This window comes from Panthera pardus, unplaced genomic scaffold (genome assembly GCF_024362965.1).
Source record: "Panthera pardus isolate Hobbes unplaced genomic scaffold, ASM2436296v1 HiC_scaffold_8, whole genome shotgun sequence".
Taxonomy (NCBI): Eukaryota; Metazoa; Chordata; class Mammalia; order Carnivora; family Felidae; genus Panthera; species Panthera pardus.
This window is the reverse complement of record NW_026527013.1, coordinates 114,156,539-114,182,411: the sequence shown is the minus strand read 5'-3', so window position 1 is coordinate 114,182,411 and position 25,873 is coordinate 114,156,539. Positions and strand designations below refer to the sequence as shown.

General features: G+C 38.5%; 1 protein-coding gene across 2 annotated transcripts in view; it reads left to right on the top strand.

Annotated features, from left to right (window-relative positions):
* Positions 1-25,873, top strand: part of RAPGEF5 (Rap guanine nucleotide exchange factor 5) — a 225,293-nt gene that overhangs the window by 65,465 nt on the left and 133,955 nt on the right. For both annotated transcript variants that reach the window (XM_019443577.2, XM_019443578.2), the window contains exon 7: positions 20,726-20,774. In XM_019443577.2, the coding sequence (XP_019299122.1) occupies positions 20,726-20,774 (49 nt within the window). The remainder of the gene's footprint in view (positions 1-20,725; positions 20,775-25,873) is intronic.

Sequence of the window (25,873 nt, the reverse complement as noted above, 5' to 3'; positions counted from 1 at the left end):
GATCATATGGTAGTTCTATTTTTAATCTTTTGAGGTACCTCCATACTGTTTTCCAAAGTGGCTATGCCAGTTTACATTCCCATGAGCTGTGCACAACAGTGCCCTATTCTCTGTATCCTCTCAACATTTGTTATTTCTTGTTTTTTGTTTTTTGTTTTTTGTTTTTTGATGATAGCTGTTCTGATAGGTATGAGGTAATATCTCACTGTGGTTTTGATTTGCATTTCCCTGACGATTAGTGATGTTGAGCATGTTTTCAATTACCTGTTGACCATCTGTTTGTCGTACTATTCAGGTCTTCCACCCACTTTTAGTTGGATTGTTTGGTTTTTTGCTGTTGAGATGTATGAGTTCTTAATATATTTTGGTAGATATGTGACTTGTAAATATTTATCAGATATATGACTGTACATATTTTCTCCTATTCAGTAAGTTGCCTTTTCATTTTGTTGGTTTCCCTTTGCTGTGCAGAAGGTTTTTAATTTAATAGTTCCACTTAATGACTTTTGCTTTTGTTGCTTTTGCTTTTGGTATTATATCCTAAAAATCACTGCCAATACCAATGTCAAGGGAGTTACTGCCTATATTTTCTTCTAGGAATTTTATGGTGTTTCAGGTCTTACAGTCAAGTCTTTAATCTGTTTTGAATTGAATTTTGTGTATGATGTAAGAGTGATCTAGTTTCTTTTGCATGCAGCAGTCTAGTATTTCCAGCACCATTTATTGAGGAGATCATCCTTTCTTCATTGTATATTCTTTGTTGTACATTAATTGACCATATATGGATTGGTTTATTTAAGCTCTTTATTCTCTTCATTTGATCTGTGTGTCTGTTTTTATGCCAGTACCATAGTGTTTTGATTACTATAGCTTTGTCAATAGTGTGAAATCAAGGAGCATGATGACTCGAGGTTTGTTCTTCTTTCTCAAGATTGCTTTGGCTTTTTAGGGTCTTCTGTGGTTCCAAAGAAATTTCAGAATTGTTTGTTCTTATTTCTGTGAAAAATACCATTGGAATTTTGACAGGGATTACACTGAATCTGTAGATTATGCAGTTTAAAATATTGACCAAAGAGGAGTGCCTGTTGTGTGCAAAATCATTATAGCCATCCGTTTAAAAAGCATTCACTATGGACCAGATACTGTGTCAAACATTGTGTTTGTTTGTACATACACATACATACACATTCTGTTCAACTTCACAACAACCCTATGAAGTAGGTGGCATTATCCCTGTTGTATAGATAGGAAAGCTTGTAGAGGTTAAGTAAATTGCCCAAGGTCACTCACTTAAAAAGGAGCAAAGCCAGGATCTAAAGTTGGAATTTTCTACTTCCTAATTATGTTTTCTTAACTACCATGCCTCATTTTCTTGGTAATGTAATATATTATTGGGATAGTTGCAGAAGCAGCAAAGATATGTAAGATGTTTCCTACAGCCATACCAGGAAGACAAACACAGAGTTAAGGTACAAAGCAATTGGCATTTGAGTACTGAATAGAGTGGTGTATAGATAGTAGATTCAAGAACAGTAACAGAAAGCTTCATTGAAGAGACTTGAACTACCATTGAAGACAGTCAGGGTTTGAACATGTGGTAATTAGGAAGATGTATACTCTAGCAGTGGGGTTTATTGTGTGCAGGTGGAGGGATGAGAAAGTAGAAAGGGAGAATACTGAGACGCCAACTGGCTGGAGAAGAAAGTCCCAGCTAAGAAAAGTGAAAGACATTTTGAACAACAGATTAGCATTATGGACTAGACATTTAAGAAAAAAGAAAGATGATAGACACCTGTCTCAGTTGATGGAACATGAGACTCTTGATCTCAAAGTTGTGAGATGAAGCCCCCAGGTTGGGTGTAGAGCTTACTTAAAAAAAAAAAAAAAAAAAAAAAAGAAAAGAGATGAGCTGAAGAGGGGAGACTGAAAGGCTGACAAAAACCGACTTTATTGTGGTATTTGTGGGAACGGAAAGAAAAATGAGTTCAAAAGCAACCACAGAGAATTTTTAAAAAATCAGTAGGACCAGGTGAAGGTGGAAGAGGAGTCAGAATGAATGGAAAAGTGATGATAATCGTAGGAAATTGAGTAAAATACTTGGAAGGAAACATACAGAGTTTGGACACACTGAGTTTGAGGACATAGAAACATAAACTATATAAATATTCAAGAAATACCTGGACATGTGAATCTGGAGCTTAGGGAGGTTGGGGCTAAAGTTACAAGAACCAGTCACAGAGAGGTTGTCATTTGAAGAGCAGGGTGGGAGGTAGGGTCTTGGGGAGCATCCATGGTAAGTAGGAAGATGAGAGGACCATGAGAGAGAAATAACTGAATGGTTTATACCATGAAAATAAAATTCAACGATGCCACTCAGGGGTGCCTTGGTGGCTCAGTCGGTTAAGTCTCCCACTTCAACCCAGGTCACCATCTGAGTTTGAGCCCCACATTGGGCTCTGTGCTGACAGGTTGGAGCCTGGAGCCTGCTTCAGATTCTGTGTCTCCATCTCTCTCTGCCCCTCCCCAGCTTGTGTTCCGTCTCTCTCCCACTCAAAAATAAATAAACATCAAAAAAAATTTTTTTTTTAAAAAGAGAGCCTCTGAAAAGGTGGGATAGACAGCAAAGCATTTGCTAAATATTTGGTTGAAGTGATCTTACTGGAATAATCTCCAAGCTAAAAGATTGAATGGATTGAGGTAAGGTATAGGTGTAATGGTAATTAGCGATGAGAATAAAGTACAGAGAAGAAAATTTCATCTCTTTAAATCCATGGGTCATTGGTCTAGGATAGTGAAAATATCATTGAACTGAAATTGAGGACCTTGATTCTTTTTTTTTTTTTTTTTAACGTTTATTTATTTTTGAGACAGAGAGAGACTGAGCATGAATGGGGGAGGGTCAGAGAGAGGGAGACACAGAATCTGAAACAGGCTCCAGGCTCTGAGCTGTCAGCACAGAGCCCGACGCGGGGCTCGAACTCACGGACCGCGAGATCATGACCTCAGCCGAAGTCGGCCGCCCAACCGACTGAGCCACCCAGGCGCCCCGAGGACCTTGATTCTTAATTCTTCCAACAATGTGTCATTGGTTAAGTGGTTGGACTGGACCATATCTAAGTTCTAAAAGTCCTCCATGCATTGTATAAGCCTTTGTGAAGGAACCATTGTGCCTCATGTGTTCACAATGTAGTCATTCCTATTGTCAGTGGTATCAAAACTTTGTTACATAGGTGCAAACACCATGTAGGAAGGAGAATATTTATGCACATCAGTTCTCATCCACCATAACCCCCAAACACATTAAAGAGCAAAAGTGACACGCAATGTGGAATTGTTAATATGCTCTTCAAGGGTTTGTGTCTGGGGGTATTACAAAGGGCGTGGTAATCTCCAGCAGTACAGTTTTCTGTGCTGTTTTATTCTCTTGTTATCAAACTTGAGAGCTTTGTATATGTGGTCTTATAAGAAATCGTTCATTTCTTTAACCCCAGTAGTTTATTATTCCACCTTTGGTTCATCAAGGGAAAGGTCCCGTCCTCTAAAAAAAACAATACCTACCCTGATATTCTACCCTGGAAGAAAATCTCACAAGTCAGTTTTTATATTAAAGGAACATAAGAAGACAGTGCATATGTAGAAATAAAATTGTCATGATGACTCAGTCAGATTTACAGTTGTTAAATTTACATAAACATGAATGATAAAAATGTTCTAGCCATGTTTCTGGTGATTTTCAGGAAAGAGCTACTCTCCCAAGTACCTAACATCCCAAAACCTTAACAGTAAGACTCTGTAAGAGGTTTTCAGTTGAGGGGAAAAGAACATGGCTTGAGTAGACTCCTTGCATTATAGAATGTCTCCAGAAACACTCTGGGCATTATTATCGGGAAAGAGTTTCCCTGTTTGTACATACGGTTTCTGCCTCAGCACCTTAGCTGCTTTTCTGATATCTTCTGACCCTACAAACTTTGATAACTTGAAAACCTTTTCTTTCTCATTTACTGTGAATCTCCGTTGGTTTGTTAAAGCTGAACAACTGAAAAGAGCCCTTGAATTACAACCTACCTGCTCCTATCCTTGAAGTTCTCAGCATCATGTTATTTTATTTTATTTTATTTTTAAACGTGAATTCTAACAGTGTTCATGACAAAAGCATTCAGAACTGATGATACAGCTTTTATGTTTTTGTTACAATCCAGGGTAAACTAAATGTAGGGGAGAATTTATAGTGAATTAAGTATGGGTGTGAAAGCCATAGTTCTTAGGATGTAAATTTATGAAGTAAGCTAAATTTTGAGAAGAACCAAGAGTACTTGGAAACGTTCAAAGACAGGAAATGGAAACATGAGCATCCTTGAGTAAGAGATAAAGCTGATTCTAGGCTTCTATCTCTTACTTAAGACCAACATCCAAAACAAACCCTACCAGGCTGTTTCTCTTTCTTTAGAATAATTTTCATGATGGAAATTGTAGAGATAAGAAAACACAAATTGAGTGAAATTTGTGATTTTTGTTCACACAGTCTAATTGTCAAGCCACTGAAGTAATGCAAGTTAGGCTACGTTGTGAATTATGTATATTAGATGCCTGTTTGGTGGTATGGTTACATTAGTGGCACTTACAAAAGGAGAGGGGGCATGTGGTGTGGTACTCTGTGCTGCTTGGTCCTGAAGTCAGCCATCACTTAGATGGTGAGAAAGAACAGGGTTGAGTGTCTGCAATAAAACATTAACCTGGTGGTGGTAGTGATGGAGGGTTTGTGGCCATACCTTGAGAGATGAATTAAAATTACAAATCAAGTGTTGCAAGTTTAGGAAGAGAGATCAAAGAGGAGAAGGACAAAATCTAAAACTCTGGGACTGTTAACTAGACACTCTTACTACCTTGTATTCCTTCTCAGAGCTGATTTAGTTTATCATTCTTACCAGTTTAGATGGTTTCTCTGTTTCTACTCTATCCATTTGTTCATTTTCTTCAGTTCATCCAACTTTATCCTAAAAGCTCTGCGTATGATGCTTTTTTTTTTTTTTTTTTTTTTTTTTTGGAGAGAGAGGAGAGAGAATGAGCATATGTGCATGAGTAGGGGAGGGACAGAGGGAGAGAGAATCTTAAGCAGGCTCCCTGACATGGTGCTCAATCTCACAACAGTGAGATCATGACCTCAGCTAAAATCAAGAGTTGAGGCCTTTAAGCACTGACCTACCCAGGCACCCCTACATATGATGCTTTTAATGGAATTTCTAAATTCCTTCTCATAGGGTCTTCAGGTACAGTATCATTCTCTGAGAAATACCACTGAGCTGAAAAAAAAAAAAATCTCACCAACCAAACCCAAATTATAAATGGAGTGTCTGCTAAAAGTTCTAGAAGACCTTGAAGCAAATGAAGCACCCCCCCACCCCCCGCCCTCCAAGCAAAAATTCATGCTAGGATATATAATGTTGGGTGAAAGTTTAGAGAAAAAGAAACCTGCTATTAACTTTCTTTTTACAGGAACAAAAAACATGGTTTTAACTGACTGCTTGTCACTGTCACAAAAACATTTTTCCCTGCTCAGTGTCCAGAAGTTGTGACTTAACGCCATCAGTTTTCACATCACCTGTGAACTTGTTCTCACATGATTTCTAGCATTCTTTGTAGTTTAAGTCTTGTTTTCACTTTTTCTCCATTTTGGATCCTGCTTTCTAGGTAGAACAGACCTAGTTGAGTCTCATTCACTAAGACCTGCACCTAACTTGGGGCTTTGTCTGATTCTTCTCCCAGTTTGTCTTTTCCTTAGAGTTCTTGGGAAATACTTGTTATGGAGGTACAAGGAACTGGGTCTTAATGAACAGGCAGTTGTCCTGTATCATCAAGTACACAATGGAACTCAAGGATGCAAACTTTTCGAGATGGTCTGTCCTGCTGGCTCTTTCCTTCCTTTGCTGTTGCCTATTCTTATGTTCTACTTCTGCACATTTGGATCTCCTCTCCTTTGCCATGTCCAGTCTTTCAACCTGAAGCTTCAGTCTTTTTCTATAAGGATGTGCCTTTCACAGGCTTTGGGAAGCACGTGATGTGGTTAGGATTCCTTCTGTTCATACTTGAATCTGCACGTTGGGTTTGGTACATTGGAGAAATTCTCTTTTAAACAGTAGTGTCTGAAGATAACAGTGACAACTTTTTCAATTGGAAACTTTAAAAATGGTACCAGTTGAGGGAGCAGAAGTAGCACGGGATCTGGGTTTTGAGGAGTCTTTAGAAACTTAGAATTTTGGAGATCTACTTAAGAGATTGTTGCCAAGTTAACAAGGTTTGGGAATAATCTTAGGCTAGTGAGAGTGGGGAGATTAAGTCACATTTAATACATGATAAGCACAATCCAGTGATGATTTTTACCATATTTAGAAATAGATTTTTTAAAACACTCAAATGCTAGCTTCCATTCACCCTTTTTTTCCTGGCTATCTGCCTCTTCCTTTCTGGGGAATGGAGAAATGGAGTGTAGTTAATCTCCCTTTTCTTAGTCTATCAGGGACTTGAGCGGGCGTGTTTGCTCAGAGAATACAAAGTAAGTTAATCCCCCCGGGAATGACTAATGTTCTGTCTGGCTGCTACAGGATCATGAACATCTTGTTACCTTATATTTCTTATCTGTAGGGAACATAAAATTCCTATTTGGAATCATTACCTTGGCTCCAATGTTTCCAGGGGTTTAAGAGTTACCGCGTGATTTGGGGAAAAGCCAAGTAGATTGAATTTTGAGAAAAAGTGTCAAATGAGGCCCTAGAAGGCAGACCTGATTTCAAAGAACATCAAAAAGGCACCAGAAGAATTATAGCACATATCTGGCATGGTATTCATTGTTCTTGTCATTTACAAGAAGCCGAGGGACTTGTTAGTACCTTCCCTCACTGTTCTTTAGAACTACCCTCATCAACTAGAGTGTCCAAAGGGCCTTGGGCTGTGGATGGTAGGTCTCTCGGATCACGTGGACAGCTAGTAAAGCTCCTTCAGTTTTCCTCAGGTAGGATCTCAGTGACATTTCACTAACCCATGACTGTCAATATTTTTTTTAGATTTTTTTTAAAGTTTATTTATTCACTTTGGGAGAGACAGCACATGTTCGGGAGGGGCAGAGAGAGAGAAGGAGAGAGGATCCCAGGCAGGCTTTGCACCGTCAGTGCAAAGCCTGATGTGGGGCTTGAACTCACCAACAGTGAGATCATGACCTGAGGTGATGACGGACTCTTAAGTGACTGACCACCCAGGTGCCCCCATGACTCAATATTTGAACAGATAGCCAAATGATAGATTCCTATCCTATGTCAATAAAAAATGCTTATGTGTTTTATATCTATTGCATATGAGAATGGTTTTCTTCATCCTGGGAATAAATCCCTAAATGCCACATGTACACACACATACACACACACCAACTTTTAACGTTAATTACTAAGTTATCTCTGTTTCCAAAGAAACCATCTGTGCATACTCAGATTATATGGTACTCTCATTTAACGCTAGCCTTGAGAATTTCATTTTGATAAGCAGCATAATATATGCTGTTTCACCTATCGAAATGATGCCAATGAGGGAACATTGATTTAAAAGCATTTGTTCAGAAAGTGTGAGTGTATAGAACCCATTCAAGAATAAAAGAGGTCTCAACAAATCCCTGTGAATAGGAGTAAAGTGTGTGTGTTTGTATGTGTGTGCATGTGTGTATTCATGTATATTATGGTATTGGGGTATCTCTTGCCAAGATGAATGAAATCATTTTGATATGCAAAACACACAGAAGACATTTTTAATTGACAAGGAATAGAAATACACGATTCAGCTATCGATTTGTATATTGACACTCGTGTTTGTAAAGTGTTACTGTGAAAACTTATCTGAGGGAAGCTGAAAGAGTTTTAAAAGAATGATCCATGAACATTTCGTCTTGGACTGCCACTTCATGCATTTGTTTAAAATAGAACTTCTTACAGCTGCTTACATGAAATGTAGTTTTGCATCCTTAAGGCCATGTAATAGCTTCTTATAATATGTCCATACATGCAGCAGGACCAGGAGACGTATAAAGAAATGAAAATTACTTGAGTTTTTGGTGGTGATGGAATAAGGTAGATTTTAACTTAATTTCTGTTATATTGTTGTAGAACTTAGTATATAATGAAAGTTTATGTGAATACTGAGTAGCAATTACGTGAGTTCCACTCTTATGTTTGTAAGTGTCAAAATGATGGTAAAGCCGGTAGTGAGTTGTCATTACTGTGGGTTGTGTTTGCAGTTCTTTTTATTTATCTGACACTTGGATAGTTTGGTTTGAACATAAAGACTTCGCAATTGAAAGTAATTTCAGAATAGAAAACATTTCTGTAATGAAACTACTCATTAGTAACTCATTATTAACTTAAGTGTTTATTACTTCCTAGGTTACTTTTCTTGTGGGTATACTTTTTTATGAAAAAAAGAGAGACTCTTTTATTTTGTGATCTGTACTTTTTACAGAGTATGTTTTCAGTGCTGAAAAGCTGCTCCTATGGCATTTGTAGTGGTTCCAAAGTATCACATTCCATGGAGTTTTCATTATCTCCTATTTTTGAACATTGTGGTTATTTTCAATCTTTTGCTATTGTAAACAACACAGAGATGAATTTCTTGGTGGGGGAAATTATTGAAGAAACTTTCTTGCAGATCCCATTTATTATCCTGTTGTTGATTTAAGGAAGACATCGGTAAAGGGCTAAGACTGGCTAATATTTGTTGAGTTCTTATCTTGTGCAGGCATTCTGCTAATGCTTTTCGTGCACTGTCACATTTCAATCCCCCAGAGCTGGGTGTGTTATCCTTCACATTAGAAAGATGGAACGTTTGAGATAGGAAGTATTAATTAAGAGTCCAAATGAGATTTAAAATAACAGTTCAGGGTTCAAAAAGCAATTTGCCACATTCTCTTCACTTAAAATAGTTCATAGTTACTGAATAGGTTTCTGCAAGTTGGGTTTGGGATTTGATTATAAAATCCTCTTCTTATTTGAACAATTACGTTAAATAGTATTTTAATTTTTAACTTGTTCAGAATCATTAAATACTGGTAAACATGGCTGCATATGGTTTAGTGATTGAGAAATTCATTCAGACTGATTCGTAAGCTCTTCTGGTTCCATTGTGTGAACTCAGAGGCATACTCTGATTTCATAGCAGGTAAGTCATTTTCTAGAACTAGGCTCTATTAGCAAGTGATGATAAGGCCCTAAAGAGGTGTTCATGGATACTTTTTTAGAAGGCTGTGAGGATCTGTGTTACTATTCTGTAGTAGGGAGAATGGTCCCCCAAAGATGAATACATTACTGGGCATCTGCAAACATTGCATTACATGGCAAAAGATATTTTGCAGATATGAGTAAGTCGTCAGACCTGGATTGTCTGTGTGGACCCAGTCTGAATCACATGAGCCCTTAAAAACAAAGAAGTTGGCTGGGCGGTAGTCAAAGAGAAATGGCAGAAGAGAAGGTAAGAAAGAATTCCAAGCACGGAAAGGATTAAGTGTGGCATTGCTAGATGTGAGAAGTAGGATCCCATGTGCAAGGGACTCAGAAACTCAGAGCAGCCGGCCACGTTCTAGCAATGAAACAAGCACCTCAGTTTTACAGACACAAGACCTACATGATGCCAACAACCTGAATGACCCTGGAGGCATATTGTCCCCCAGAGCCTGTGATAAAGAACACGGCTGTGCCCAAACACTGATTTAGGCCTTGTGAGTCTCTAAGGAGACATGTGGCATAGCCTGTGGTATAGTGGTTGAGCCACACTATACCCAGACTCCTGACCTATGGAAGTGTGAGATGATGAATGGATGTCATTTTAAGCCAGTAAATAGGTGGTAGTTTGCAATGACAGAAATATAAAATAAATACACATTCCTCGTTACATACCCATAATTCCTTAATCATAAAGTAGCAGTTAATCTCTCAAAGCTAGTTAAGTTTTTGGATACCTCTGAGGTTTGGAAGCGCATTTCTAAAACTAAATTCTGTCCTTCGTACATTTATGAAATCTCCAGAATTCTGTGAAAATTTAAAAGTTTATTCTTAATACTTGAAGAATTCTGAACATACAAGCACTTTAAACACTCTTCACAACTTTTTGATGAAACCTATCAGTCCCTTTTATGCTAGTTGCAAAGGAGCAGGAACTAGGTGGGTGGAATATAATAAAGCAGAGACAATACTGGTTGTCAAAGAGTATAATTCAGGTGGGAAGAAGGGGCTTAAGCCTATGGAGTATTAAACAAATTAAGGACTAGATATTTATTTATATAATATTTATTAAGCTCAACTATATTAATTATAATAATATGATGGTAACTAGCACATAGCACTCACTATGTGTCAGGCACTGTTCCAGATGCTTTGGGTGTTAACTAGTGTAATTCTAAAAACAGTCCTCTTGGGGCGCCTGGGTGGCTCAGTCAGTTAAGCGGCTGACTTCGGCTCAGGTCATGATCTCGTGGTCCGTGAGTTCGAGCCCCGCGTCGGGCTCTGTGCTGACAGCTCAGAGCCTGGAGCCTGTTTCAGACTGTGTCTCCCTCTCTCTGACCCTCCCCCGTTCATGCTCTGTCTCTCTCTGTCTCAAAAATAAATAAACGTTAAAAAAAAAAAATTAAAAACAGTCCTCTGAGGTAGAGGGCTGTTACTCAACCCTGCAAACTGGAATCCTAGAACTCTTCTCAAAGTTGATGTAAAATAAATGGAGATTTCCTTCTGCCGTTTTAGGCTTTTGGATGTTGAGCTCTGAATCTTTTCTTCTAGGAAGCCCGTGGTCCCACGTTAGCAATTTTGATAGGTAGACTTTCTGATTGCAGGGAATTTTAGTTGATCTGAATTCATCTGAATACAAGTCTTTCTAATGTAATATCCGTAGAGATAGGAGACGCCTAGAATTTCTGGGACCTGACTGGTGTTGACAGTTCTACTATATCTGCAGTTGAGAACCTCACCTCCAAAAAACACAATGAGGGGTGCCTGGGTGGCTCAGTTGAGTATCCAACTCTTGATTTTGGCTCAGGTCATGACCTCACAGTTCATGGAATTGAGCCCTGTTTTGGGCTCTTCACTGACAGTGCACAGCCTGTTTGGGATTCTCTCTCTCTCTCTCCCTCCCTCTCTCTGCCCCTCCCTCGCTTGTGCATGCACACATGTACTCTCTCACTCAAAATAAATAACATTTTTTTAAAAAAGAAGAAAGAAAATACTCTGCGCTTACCAAAAAATGGAAAAAATAATGAGACATAAAAACTAAATATTTAATGAAGCAAACGTAATGTTTTATTTCATTAGTATAACTAAAATCAGGATGTCCAACTTGTTTACTTAAAATATATTTCATATATGTGATATTTTTATTTGTCAAGAAATTCGTATTGACCAGCAGTTAGAGCTTTGAGGAAATCTGATCAGAAGTAGTAAGAGCAGTTTTGAAAACTGAAGGAGTAGATACACATGCTTTTCTGAAAAGATGTCAGTGTTCTTAGCTTGCTCTTTTCAGATTTCTTTCAACCAGTACATCTGTAGCTTCTCCTCTGATTTGCACTATGAAATTTATGAGATTTCCAGGAAATGGCCCCCAACAGTTATTTTTCATCTGTTTGTTAAGATTTGTACCACCTTTATCTCTGTTGGGTGGGTTAGATGACGGTGACATCACCTACTGTTGAACTCATAGATACCACTACCTGCAGGAGGCTTATGCTTACTCACTTTTGGTAGTGAGTGATTCTGAAAGGAGACATTCGTCAAACAAATTGTTGGAACAATCCTTTGGTCTGAGTGCTTGATCTTTACCTTCCCCTATAAAGCTGAACCTCATGTGGTAGACCATTTCCACTGTGGATAGCTCTGATTATTTGAAAGTTCTTAGCGCTAAAGCATGCCTTTTTGTAACTTCCCTCCATTGGTCTCAGTTTTACCTTCAACCTTTGAAATATCTGAAGCTTATGATCGTGTTCCGCCTAAGTCTTCTCTGAAGCAACTACAAACACTTCATTTCTATTCTTGATCACAAACATATGTACTAGGGGTGGTACCAAGAGCCAGCGTCAGAATGATGAGCAAAGGAGTTCATTTCAGGGGGCTCGTAATAAACTATTGGGGACCCCCAGTTCACTAGCCTGTGATAATGCTAGAATTGAGGTAAATATTACTAGAGCATAGGCAGGGAGGAGTTGGTGCCACTGGGGGAGGTGGGTAGCCCTCAAGAGAAGACAGTACCAAAGATGAGACCTGAAGGACAAGAAAGTCATGGTCACACAAGCGTGGAGTTGGAGAGGCATTCCAGACAGAGAGCATCTGAAAAGGCACAGGCCCAGATTGGAGGAAGAGCATGGCCCTTTCAGAGAATTGCAAAAGTTCTGTTGTACTAGGGCCAGAGCATTTTCTTTTTTTCAAACATAGATTTTGAGAGGAGGCATGGAGACAGAGATAATACTGAGGACTAGATCAGAAGACTACTACATATTCCATATTAGACAGTGGACTCTGTCATGGTGTCGTGGGAAAGTATTTGAGGAATTTGTTTTAGCAAGAGATGTAATGTAAAATTTATATTGTAAGATGATTAGTCTTGCTGTAAAGAATGATGGGGTTTGAAGAGAGATAAATTAGGGATTAACTGAATGGAAAAACATGGTGGGCTGAGCTAAGTCAGGGACACCTTACTTTTTGGTTTGAGACCCCGGGGGCATGGTGGTACCATTCACTGATTTGGTGTATGGGACATAGAGCAATTTTATAGAAAATTTTATAGGAAAAAGTGGTAAGAAAGTGACTTCATATTTAGAAATGTTGAGTTTGAGCTACTCGTGGGATATTTAGGTCTAGGAGGTGAATGGATATGGACCTGTAAGGCCCTAGAGATGCAGATCGAATTGAAGCACTGTGAGTAAATGAGATTGCCTATGGAGAATGAACAGAAAGGGAGGATCTAGAGGGATAAGGACAGATCATGAAAGATCATCAACATGTAAAGGTAGAAGAAAAGGAGAGCCTCGAGAGAAGAGAAATCGCAGTCAGAGAGGAAAGAGAAAAACCTTAGAGTATGTGGTGTCATGAAATCACGATGGTTAAGAAGAGAATAGGAAACAGCGTCAAATCCTTCAGAGAGGACCGGGGGAATAAAGGGTGCAGCATTTGCACGTTTAGCTACAAGGAGGGGGCTATGCCCCAGTTATCCTCCTGTGGACACTGTCTACTCCTCATGAACCTAAACCGATGATACTCCACACCGAATACATTCCAGATGTTGGTCTTTCTGGATTCTATCAGATTTGGGTTTTGGTTTGTTTTTTTTTTTTTTTTGGTAGCCTGAATGTTATCCTTCTTGTAATGTTCCTAAAAACATTGTTACTCATTCTGAGTAACCTCATTTCCGTTGTTAATTTACACCATGCTTGTGATCACCTAAAAATTGCCAGATCTTTTTAATGTGAACCTCTGTGAAAGCAGATGTATGCACATGTAGCAGACTTAAATAACAGACTTAAAAACCTAAGTGAAGGACTTGATTCCAGTGCATCTTGTTGTTTTTCCGGCCACTTCTCCATACATATTGGTCTCTTGAATGGTCGGTTGTTGTCTAAGCTATAATAAAGTAAATAGGCATACCTGCATATGTTCAACATAAAATTGTGTATAAGAGATTTTTTAGATATCCCTAATGGACTTGAAATAGATGAGTAAGCATATTTTATCATGCCAGCATGCTTAACAAATACATCTTTGATACGGTGACAAAAATGACCAGGAAAACAACTATTGGTAAATAAACTCTTAGGTGGAGAGGAGTAGTGTCTAGACAGATGTATAAATAACCTTCTTAATTTTCTAATTATTGGTTTCTAATTATTGGTTTTCTAATAACAGGCAATCACAAGATTAGCCTTATGTCAGGCTTGTGGCAATATTAGCTCTTCAGAACAAAATAATGAATTTGGAAATAGGAAAACAGTCCTCTGAGGAAAGAACAAAGAAAATTGTAACGTAGTTCTTGGGAGTTCCTTCATAGGACAAAAGTCTAGCCAGCATCAGTGCTCAGTTTGTATCTTATCTAAAAGTGTGTTAATTACTTCAAGAAGCATATTTAGGGGCGTCTGGGTGGCTCAGTCGGTTGAGCGTCCGACTTCAGCTCAGGTCATGATCTCGCAGTCCGTGGGTTCAAGCCCTGCGTCGGGCTCTGTGCTGACAGCTCAGAGCCTGGAGCCTGTTTCGGATTCTGTGTCTCCCTCTCTCTCTGACCCTCCCCCATTCATGCTCTGTCTCTCTCTGTCTCAAAAATAAATAAATGTTAAAAAATTAAAAAAAAAAAGAAGCATATTTATTTGTTTTTTTCTGGAGTCCTTAACGTCCTTACTAGCTTAAGATTTTATAGTGGTTTAAAAGTGAGTATAATTGGGAATATGACAGGGGAGAAAAATGGATACTGTTTCTTCTTACATTTAATTTAGGGAATTGAGAAAATGGTTTCTGTGTTTTTAAATGTTTTTATGTATTTTTGAGGGAGAGAGAGAGAGAGACAGAGCACAAGCAGGGGAGGGCAGAGAGGGAGGGAGACACAGAATCCGAAGCAGGCTCCAGGCTCTGAGCTGTCAGCACAGAGCCCATTACGGGGCTTGAACTCACAAACCGTGAGATCATGACCTGAATTGAAGTGGGAGGCTTAACCGACTGAGCCACCCCGGCTCCCCTCTTTTAAAAACATTTCTATCATGGTATAAAAATTTAAGTGTTTCTAAAATTAATAGATTTACTAAAAACCTTTAGGAAGTCTTTGAATTGGTGATTTATTCAAAGTTAGTTTGTAAGGACTACCCTCTGCTTTGCTAAGACCTTTGCCACAATTGATCTGTCTTTTCACAATGAGCTTCATTCTATCCAGCTTGGTTTTCAAGGGTCTCTTCCTCCATGTCTTCTCAGTTAACCTCTCCCAGAGATCCTCCCTGGCACTCAGAGTTTGCATTTGACACTTTCTGTTGCCTCTTGAGTCTTGGCATTGTTACAAAAATAGCTTCCTTTGGATTTGGGGGCTGAAGGCACTGTTAAATTGTGAAGGAGAAGAGAAGACAAATTCTTGTTGAATTTCAGGACTATTTTGTGACCAGCCATGCTGGTTATTGAAGACTTTTAAAACAGTGCTTGGGCACCTCGGTTGTGTAATCACACAGTTAAGCAACAGACTCTGAGCTCTGGTTGTGATCTTGTGGTTCATGTGAGATCAAGCTCCATGTTGGGTTCTGTGCTGACAGCATAAAGGCTGCTTGGGATTCATTCTCTCTCACTCTCCCTCTCGCTCTGCCCCTCCCCTGTTCATGTGTGCACATGCTGTCTCTCAGAATAAATAAACATTTAAAATGTTGCAACATGTTTCTGATGAGTAACAAGGGGAGAGGGAAAGTTTTGAGATATCTTGGTCCCTTAATTACCTTTGATGTAGATATTCACAAGAGCAAACAAATAGACCCTAAGCTACAGATGAGTTTTGAATTATTTAGTGCTCTTGTGTATTGAGTAAACTATATTTTAATTAAAGTTTAAGGTTTTTAAAAAGTGTCCTTGCAGTTTTCCGTGTACTTGAGTAGTTTGTGTCTGTGAAACTGCTGACGTAGTAACAGAATTTTATCATTTGATTGGATTACAGCATGGTTCTATACCTAAAATACGGGAAAGGCCATGTTCCTTTACAGTGGAATTATATTAGAGGAGAATAACATAAAAAGGAAAGATGGACTGCCCGTTGAAATGACTATAAGATTAAAAGGTTGAGTCTTGGGAAAACTGAGATACCTTACTGAATAGTGATTCTCAGCCTCGGAAACAGCCTGGAATCACTAGGGACCTTTGAAACAACAATAGCAGCAAGTACTGATGCCTGGACTCTCCCCCAAGAGATTCTGACTCAGCTGGGGCTCAGTATCAGTAGTTTTTTTTTTTTAAAGCTCCCCCGGTGATTCTAGTATGCAGTCAGGGTTGGGAACTGCTGAAGTAGATCGATGAAAAGCCAAGCTAGTTAAAGAAAGCATTTCTTAATAAAGCAGTGACTCTATAGCTGTTTGACAAGAGAAAACCTGACGGAAAAAATGAGGGAGGGAACCTTTGAGTGTACAGTTCATAGAGGTGTATCATCTATTACTCAGTTCTGAAATATAAAAGCTCTGAAAAACAAGTTTCTCATAACTGGGTGACAAAGTCTAAACTGCACCGAACATCCTGAGGCTTTTTCTAATCTTCTGTTGCCTCATTTGGTATGAATAATGATGCATTTCATTGCAGCTTTATATTCGTGCGTCTGATTTCTGATTACATGTTGCCACCCCGGACCTCGCTGAGGATGTGACATAGATAGGATCCCTTTCTGAAATGTATAAAGGTTTCAATTCTGAAGTACATCTCGCCACAAGGGCTTCAGGTCATAGTGGGGAAGCGTTACGATAGACAAGGCCAAGGTAGTATTTGTCCACTTCTATCTACTGCCTGGGCAGTGGTTTAGTGCCCACATTAAATAAAAACAATGACGTGTATCAGAATGTGGCTCTTGGCTCTGCATGTGTATCTGTATTTTTTTGATGTTTATATTTGTATTTATTTACTTTGGGAGAGAGAGAGAGAAAGAGAGCATGAACAGGGGAGGAGCAGAGAGGGAGAGAGAGAGTCCCAAGCGACTTTGTGCTGTCACACAGAGCCTGTTGCAGGGCTCAAGCTCACCAACTGTAAGATCACGAACTGAGCCAAAATCGAGAGTCTGACGCTCAACTGACTGAGCCACCCAGGTGCTCCTGCAAGTGTATTTCTTGAGCCTGATATAGGAAGAGGGTTCATTGTAGTCACAGTGAGAGAAACTAAGGTTAACTAACAACACAAGTAGATAAATTAAAAAAAATAACCTTTTTCTTGTAAAAGACTCCTGGGTATAACAAACTGCCTCAAAATTTAGTGATTTAAAACTATACATTTATTATCTCAAATAGTTCCTAGGGGTGCCTGATTAAGCATCCAACTCTCGATTCCAGCTCAGGTCATGATCTCACAGTTTGTGTGTTTGAGCCCAGTGTTGGTCTCTACGCTGACATCATGGAGCCTGCTTGAGATTCTCTGTCCCCTGTCTCCCTCCCTCTGCCCTACTCCTGTCTGTCTGTCTGTCTGTCTCTCTCTCTCTCTCAAACATAAATAAAAAAAAAAACATTATTAAAAAACCCACAAAAAGCCAGTTCCTGAATGTCAGGAATTCGGGAGCATATTATAGCTGGATGCTGTAATATGAGCAGGATGGCTTTTGCTCAGGATCTCTCAGGAAGTTGTCCAAATGTGGGCTAGGGTCCTGGCCATCTGAAGCCTAGACTGGTGCTGGAACATGGGATTGCTTGTTCAGGGCCAACCAGTCCTTTATTAGTACTTAAATAAAATTCTAGTTTCTGTTTCTGCAGTTTCTCAAAGTTTTAGTTTTCAATACATAATATTTGCATAGGAGGCTCCGAGTCCCGCTCATATTCTTTTCTGAAAATTCCTGCTGGGAGTAGCTTATTAGTGGGGAATGTCTTCTCTTTGCATTTTTCTCTCCCCTAGGTCCTTTCTAGGTTTTTTTGTTTGTTTGTTTTTTGGTTTTTGGGTTTTTTTGGTTAAAGATTACTTATGCATCCGCCTCCTGTGGGTCAATGAATGATTGCTGATTCTTGCTACCATAAAAAGACAAACAGGTCCCTGCCTCAGTAGAACTTCCATGCAGAAGATAGGAATTAGTCATTCATTTGAAAATGATTAAATACATGCCAGTGTGCTTTAAAAAAAAAAAAAAAGGTTCTGTTAAGATGCTATAGGAAGCTGCAATAAGATCTTAGCTAGTTTGTGTTTTTGCTTGATCTGCACTTTGTCCTTTTTGTTTTGTAGGAAGAATACCTACCCTTGGGTTTTTTATCAAAAACCTCCATCCTGGAGCAGAAACAGGGAAGCTATTACACACCCCACTCCGCGTAAAACACTCTTACATCCTCCCTGATGGCAGACATTCAGGGGATTTAGTGTAGTTCTATAGAGTAATCTCATTTACTTAAAAAAATTTTTTTTTTAAACTCAGATTTCTTCTCCATTCACCTGTGAAGTTCTTGTCTCTCTCACTGGCCTCTCTCCTCCCTTCCAGCTCTGCCAAAGTGTTGTGTCAGTGTCTTATGTACCCTGTTCCTCCCTTTCTTGCCCCACCAAATCTTTGAAAAGATGAGATACCATAGGAAGTTGGGAATCTAATCCCTTCTTTTTTTGAGCTCTTTATATTTTGAGATTTATTTCTATTTAGAGAAAGAAAAACTGAATATCTGTGAATTTCAGGTATGGAAAATTGACTTCCTGTCCCTGAGCCACGATGGGATCTTCCCTGGGAGGTTGTAAAATCAGGAAGCCATTGACAAGATCCCGGTTTATTGTCTGCATCTTTGCCCCCACCCCTGAGAATTTGTGACACTGTGAGAGAGGAAAATCCCGAATAGAGAGGGTCATATTACAATAAAACTTATAAACAACTTCAAATATGTAAAGGATGCAATAAATGGTGTTTTCATTTGTGACTGTTTTTATTTGACTACCCACGCAAGTATTTGTCAAGGATTTTTGGTGGTCACGTATCCTTTTTCCCCTTGGCCCTCTTTTTCTCCTGAAGTTCTTTTTTTTTTTTCTGTTTTAAGTTTGTTGTTTATGTCATGAGAAAGAGAGAGAACGAGAGCATGTGCAAGCAGGGGAGGGGCAGAGAGAGAGGGAGAGAGAGAATCCCAAGCAGGTTCTGCACTGCCAGTTCAGAGCCCAACACAGAGCTCAAACCCATGAATTGCACGAGATCATGACCTGAGCCAAAATCAAGAGTCAGACACTTAACCAACTGACCTACCCAGGTGCCCGTTCCCTACATTTTTCAACCGCAAATTTTCCTACTATGAGCATTTTCAGAGCTGACATCCCATGGTTGGAGAGGGACTGATGGTCTTCTCATTACTGAATAATTTTCCAGAGAGAGTCTTAAGGTATCATAGAAGGGGCTAAATCAAGAATATACCCTTTTTGCATGGCCCGTGTACTAGCCAGACAGGGAAAACACAGCGGTAAAGCAGTAGTGAAGGAAGCTGCCTTCCTCTTGTGGTGATGCCTAGCCATTGTGAAAGCAGTTCACAGTGGAGTCCCAGAGTATAGCGTATATATCTACTTTCGCCTTCAAATAAATGAATACATATTAGATCAATTTTAATAGCAAATCTTCTGTAACCTTGAACTTGTGAGTTCTCCCTATAAAATGTCATTAGTGTAATGTATTAAGCTTCAGGACACTTCCAAACTCACCAGCACTTCCAAACACATGAATGCACATACACTTCTAAGCTTAATCCTAGAGAGGAATGAGCTTGCTCATTATGGAATTTTTGTTGCTGCTAAACATAGATATCCCAAAGATTATCTTCATGGTATCTTTTTTTTTTGGGGGGGGGGGGTATTTTTGAAAGTGTTATGTGAAGTGAAGTGAAGTTAAAGTGAAAATGTTATTTTTGAAAGTGACTATGGTTGGGGTTCTTGGTGGCTTAGTAAGATAAGTGTCTGACTTCAGCTCAGGTCATGATCTCACAGTCTGTGAGTTCGATCCCCGCATCGGTCTCTGTGCTGACAGCTCAGAGCCTGGAGCCTGCTTCAGATTCTGTGTCTCCCCCTCTCTCTGCCCCTCCCTCACTTGTGCTCTTCTCTCAAAAATAAATAAAAACATTAAAAATTTTTTTTAAAGTGACTATGGTTATTTTTGTTTTAATGTTTATTTTTTGAGAGGGAACAAATGAGGGACCGGCAGAGGTGGGGGGGACAGAGGATCTGAAATGGGCTCTGCTCCAGGAGCAGAGAACCCAACGTGGGGCTGAACCCACAAACCATGATATCATGACCTGAGCCAAAGTCGGACACCCAACTGACCAAGACACCCAGGTGCCCCAAAAGTAACTGTGGTTATCGTTTTTGGTTTTGTTTTATGTTCCTCTTTGAGAATGCTTTTAGGAAAGGACTTAAGCATTCAAAGTGTGGGGTGGTGGAGAGAGACAGTGAGCAACCAAAAATCTGGACAAATAAGTGGGGTTGAAGGCACTTATTAAAGTTCATTTTGTCTATTTCCATTTCACTGAGTGAATGACACTTACTTTTATGTGGCATATTTTCCAAAATGGTTGCTGTAAACCTGTCAGACTTGAAGTGAACATTGATTGTGTTTGAGTAGAGATCCAATTACACCAGGATCATCTATTTTAACGTTTCTAGAATTTCTGTGTAAGCTAGAATCTTTGAGGGATAAATAGTATTTAGTATCTTTGCCAAGGTATCTTGCGTGTTTTAATAATTTGTTATTTGAATTATTTCTGAATGTTTTATAATTACAGTTTTGAGGCTCTTCCCTTCATCATAGCAAAACTGCCAATGTTTCACAATGTATACATTCTGGCAACTGTGTAATTTATTTTAAGTCAATATGATTCTTTGAGATTTTTGACCTAAAATTCCTTTGCAGAGGTTTTTCCATCCTACTAAAAACAAACAAAAGCCAAAAAAGTGACAGCAAACATAACTTTAATTGCAATAACTCTTGATTTTGGTGCATACCCAAACACAAAGTACTGCTTTTGATAGCTTCATTTTTCTTGTCCTAATTTGATTTTTTACCCCCTTAATATCAGGTGCAGAGAGAGCTTGCAGCTGTGATTGCTTTGAAAGCAAGGAAGTCTGGTGAGTAGTCCTTCCTGGGGCTGAGCTAATCTCAGGAAGTTTTGATGCAGAATGCAAAAAAGTATCACTATTTGTTTTCAAAATTATATACTCTCCCATTGAAACAGCATAAGCTACTATATGTCGTTCTTTAAAATTTTACTGCCTTGTTTTATTTCATATTTCAAGGAAAAATGAAATTAAAAATAAATGTTTGTAGTCCATTGCAACTATGAAAAAAGTGTAAGTACACAACCCAAGAAAGCAAATCACATTGTATTTACCTACCATAATGACAGAGTAAACTAACATAAAGGTGGTCTCTGTTTAAGGGTATGTTTTTCATCTCAAAGTAGTTTCTTCTAAAAACATTTGTGTAATGCCATTTAAAAGCAAGCATTTCATGTAAGACTAAATGAGTGGATCTGATCCCTAATACCTGTAGGATATGATGTGGAAGCGATATGTGGAGAAGAAAAGGGAGCTTTCAAATACATTTTGAAAGAGAGAAAGCCATACTCTGCTGAAATTCAATATGAGATGGAGACTCGCTGAAGTAGAAAAACACTTAAGAGGAGTATCAGAAGGAGGCATCCTTTGCTGTTCAGAGGGAGGAGATCAATGCTGAATAGCATGACAAACAAACAGAAGAGAGATGCTTCTTGGGTCACGGTAAACTGGAATAGGACTTTGCAGACAGAAAGACTATGAAAAAAATTGAAGAAATAAATGGAACAGAAATATTGTGAGAACACAAACCATCCATTTTACATCTTTCTTTTTCCAATTAGAAACTCTAAGGAGAAAAAAAAAGAAACTCTAGGAATTTGCTTTTCTCACAGTTAGCTTTTGAATCAAATGCACCTTAGTATGAATGAGCTTATTATATTTATACTATTTTCTTTGCTGATTTGGCTGATGTGGAGGACACAGAGACTGCATGCTATAAAGGTAGAGAGAAGGATGCAGAGAACAGTGATCTTGACCCCCCAGGATAGTGAACAGAAAGTACAGCCTGAATAGGGCTCCTAAGTGCCGGCATCCGAACTTGGCTATTTGCATAGGTGGAGACCAAGATGGAGAAAAGACATCAATATAAAGGTGTTGGGAGGGAGGGCCTAGAAATTAATGTGCTAGAGCTGTTCTTGTTTCCTGGCATCATAAGAAGACAAAACTTACAGTCTGTTTGAGTTGGAATGGCAGTGTCAGGAATTTTTTTTTTTTTTCAAGTTTCAGAAAAAGTTAAGGGAAATAATTAACTTCCAGGGTGTCATGGCTGGAGAAAAGAAATAGATAGGGAGGCTGGAGAAGAGGGGTTGCTAATATGCACAAAGTGCGATGGGAAGGCCTCTGGTAGGGGGCATTTGAGCAAGACCTGAAGGCAGTGAAGGGTGGGGCATGTGGCCATCGGAACAAGTGCCTTTGGGCACAGGGGTGCAAAATGTGTTTGGGGAACAGTAAAGAGGTGTGAGTGGCTGGAGCCAGGTGAACAAGGAGAAAAGAGGTAAGTTTTGATGTCAAGCTAAGAAGTTTGATTTTCTGGAGGTGAAGAGAAGTAAGCAAGACCTCTATAGGTTAGATTGTGCAAAATAAAAGTTTTGGTGTGAAGTTAATTTTATTATTCCTTGATGTGGCTGTATGAAGTTGGACCTGTTTTGCTTACTTAATTGATGTGTGGAGCTTGGAGTGTGAACACAACTTGGGTAACTGCTCAGGACAGTGAAATGGTCTTTCACACGTGCACAAATGTTGGGGACGATGCATGTGAAGATTCAGGTAGAAGGAATCCATTGCATTTTTTTAAGAAGTAAGAAATTACAAACAATCCCTAAGTCCTCATAATAAAGAAATAAGAAAATTGAGAAGTACAATGGAATGTTTAAACAGCTTGTAAAATGATATTTTGAAGAATTGATACAGTATTCATTGCAAAAAACTATATGTAATGAGCATACATTACTTCTTTTCATAATAAAAATAGTTTTGATTATCTTTTTCTTACTATTACAGTATAGCATGCTCATTGAAAAAACTTTGCTAATAAATGAGTGTATGAAGAAAGTGAAAAATCACTCATTATCTCACCAACAGAGATAACCACTGTTACTTTTCTTGTATATGTTTCCAGATGTTTCTGTATTAGTATGTAGATACTATATTATTATATATTAATATGCAGATTTGATAAAATTGGGATCATTTTATCTGCATTCTTTTTTTTGAGGTAATTATATGTTCATATGCAGCTGTAAGAAATAATACAGAGACCCCACATTTCCTTTTTCCAGTTTCACCTAACAATATTTGGCAAAACTATAGAACAATATCACAACCAGGATATTGACTCTGATACAGAATATTTCTTCCATCACTACAAGGATCCCTCTTGTTGCTCTTGGGTAGCTACACTGACTTTCCTCCTACCCTTTCTACCCCCTTAACCCATGGCAATTATTAATCTGTTCTCTATTTGTATAGGTTTTGTCCCTTCAAAAACATTATATAAATGAATCATACAGTGTATAACCATTTGGAAATATCTCTTTTCACTTGCCATAATTCTCTGGAGATTCATTCAGGTTGCTGTACATCAGTAGTTCATTACTTTTTATTGCTGTAGAGTGTTCCACCATAGGAGTGTATGTCAGTATGTTTACCATTCACCCATTGAAGGACATCTGGGTTGTTTGCAGTGTGGGACTATTATCAATTAAACTGCATCTGCAAACATTCATGAATAGGTTTTTATGTGAACCTACGTCTTCATTTCTCTGGAACAAATGCCGATGAGTATGGTCGCTCGGTGGTTGGGTAGTTGCATGTTTAGTTTTTTAAGAAACTACCGAGCTGTTTTTCAGAGCAGCTATACCATTTTGCGTTCTTGCTAGCAATGTGTAAGTGATCCAGCTTCTCCACATCCTTGTCAGAATTTGGTATTGTCACTGGTTTTTATTTTAACCATTCTAATAGGCATGAGGTGATATCTCACTTTTTGCATTTCCCTAATAGCTAATTTTTTAGTTTTTGTGTAAGGTGTAAGACTTAGGTCGGAGGGTTTTTGTTTTGGTTTGGTTTGTTTTTTTGTTTTTGTTTTTGTTTTTGTCGGTTTTTTTTTTTTTCTGGCTTATTAATGTCCAGTTGCCCCATCACCATTTGTTGAAGAGACCATCTTTCTTAAATTGAATTGCTTTTATGCCTTTGTGTGGATATATTTCCAGGTTATCTGTTCTTCTCCATTGAACAGATTCTGTTGGTATCCACCAGGCTTGATTACTGTAGCTATATATAATCTACTTTGTACAGGATTCATTTGCATGTCAATAATATGAATCTACATCTTTAGTTTCATTAGCTATATATACTATAAAATTCATTTAACTAATTCTTGATTGTATATTTAGGGTTTTTCTCCCTGTCCTAAATAACAATAGAAGGACCTAAGGATATATTCTTAGACTTGTATCATTTTTCCCTTTTCTAATTATTTTCTCATAATAAATTACTAAAAATGGAATAGCTAGGCTGATAGCTAGGTGTAGACAGTGTTAAAGTTTGGTTTTTCACATTCAGGACTTTAAGTCCTCTGGAATTTTTTTTGTATATGATGTCTGGTAGAAATCAAGTTTTATGTTTTCTTTATGCTAAGTCAGTCACCCCAGTAGCATCCATTGGATATGATGCCAACTCCATCATATATGAAATTCATATATATTGTTTCAGTTATCAAAGCTTTATAATAAGACTTTTTCCAGGGTGGGGATAAGGCAAATCTCTTCTTACCTTTCTTGTTCTCATAGTTTTATTTGGCCAGGTTCCGTGAAATCTGATACAGGAATATTTTAAAGTATATCACATTTATAGATCATTAGATACATTTGACACTTTGGAAAGAAGAATTTCCATTCAAGAACTTAAGATATCTTTTTTCATTTTTTAAAATTTTCAATCCTGCTAAAAAAAAATTCTCCATAAAGGCCGGCCATGCACATTTTGTTTGTATTTTTAGTTACCTTGTGATTTTGGTTACTATTGTAAACGAACTGTTTCTCTCTGTATCTCTCTTTCAATTCTCTTCTATGATGGTTTCTCAAGTCTTTATCTTTCATGACACTTGTGTTTTAAAAGCTGTACTTTTTAGGGAAGTTTTGGGTTCACAGAAAAATTGAGCAGAAAGGACACAGAGCTATATGGGAGCTCTACCCCTACTGATGCACAGCCTCCCCTACTATCAGTAGCTCAGAGTGGTGCATTTGTTACAATCGGTGAACCTACACTGATACATTATTACTACCCAAAGTCTCTAGTTTGCATTAGGGTTCAGTCTCTATTGTACATTTTATGGGTTTGGGCAAAGGTATAATGATACATATCTACCATTACAGTATCATACAAAACAGTTTCACTACCCTAAGAATCCTCTGTGTTTCACCTATTTCTTTCTTTCTCCCAAACCCTGGCCACTACTCCTCTTTTACTGTTTTCATAGTCTTGCCTTTGCCAGAATGTCATATAGTTGTATTCATAGAGTATGCAGCCTTTTCAGATTGGCTCCTTTTGCCTAGTTAGTAATTCGCATTTAAGATTGCTTCATGACTTTTCATGGCTTGATAGCTAATTTCTTTTTAGCAGTCAGTAATATTCCATTGTCTGTGTCTTCCACAGTTTATTTATCCGTTCATCTATTGAAGGGCGTCTTGGTTGCTTCTAGTTTGGGCGATTATAAATAAAGCTGTTATAAACATCACTGAGCAGGTTTCTGTGTAGATGTAGACTTTCAACTTCTTTGTGTAAATATCAAGGAGCACAATTTCTGGATGCTGTGGAAAGAATATGGTTCGTTTTATAAGAAACCGCCAAACTGCCTGCCAAAGTGACTAATGCCATTTTGCATTCCCACCAGGAACGCATGAGAGTTACCGTTGCTCCATTCTTTACCAGCATTTTGTTGCTGTCAGTGTTCTGGACTTTGGCCACGCTAATAGTTGTGTGGTGGCAACTTGTTGTTGTTTTAATTTGTGTTTTCCTGATGACACAAGATGTGGAGCAGCTTTCTACATGCTTATTTGCCATCTGTATACCTTTGGTGAAGTGTCTGTTAAGGTCTTTGGCCCACTTTTTAG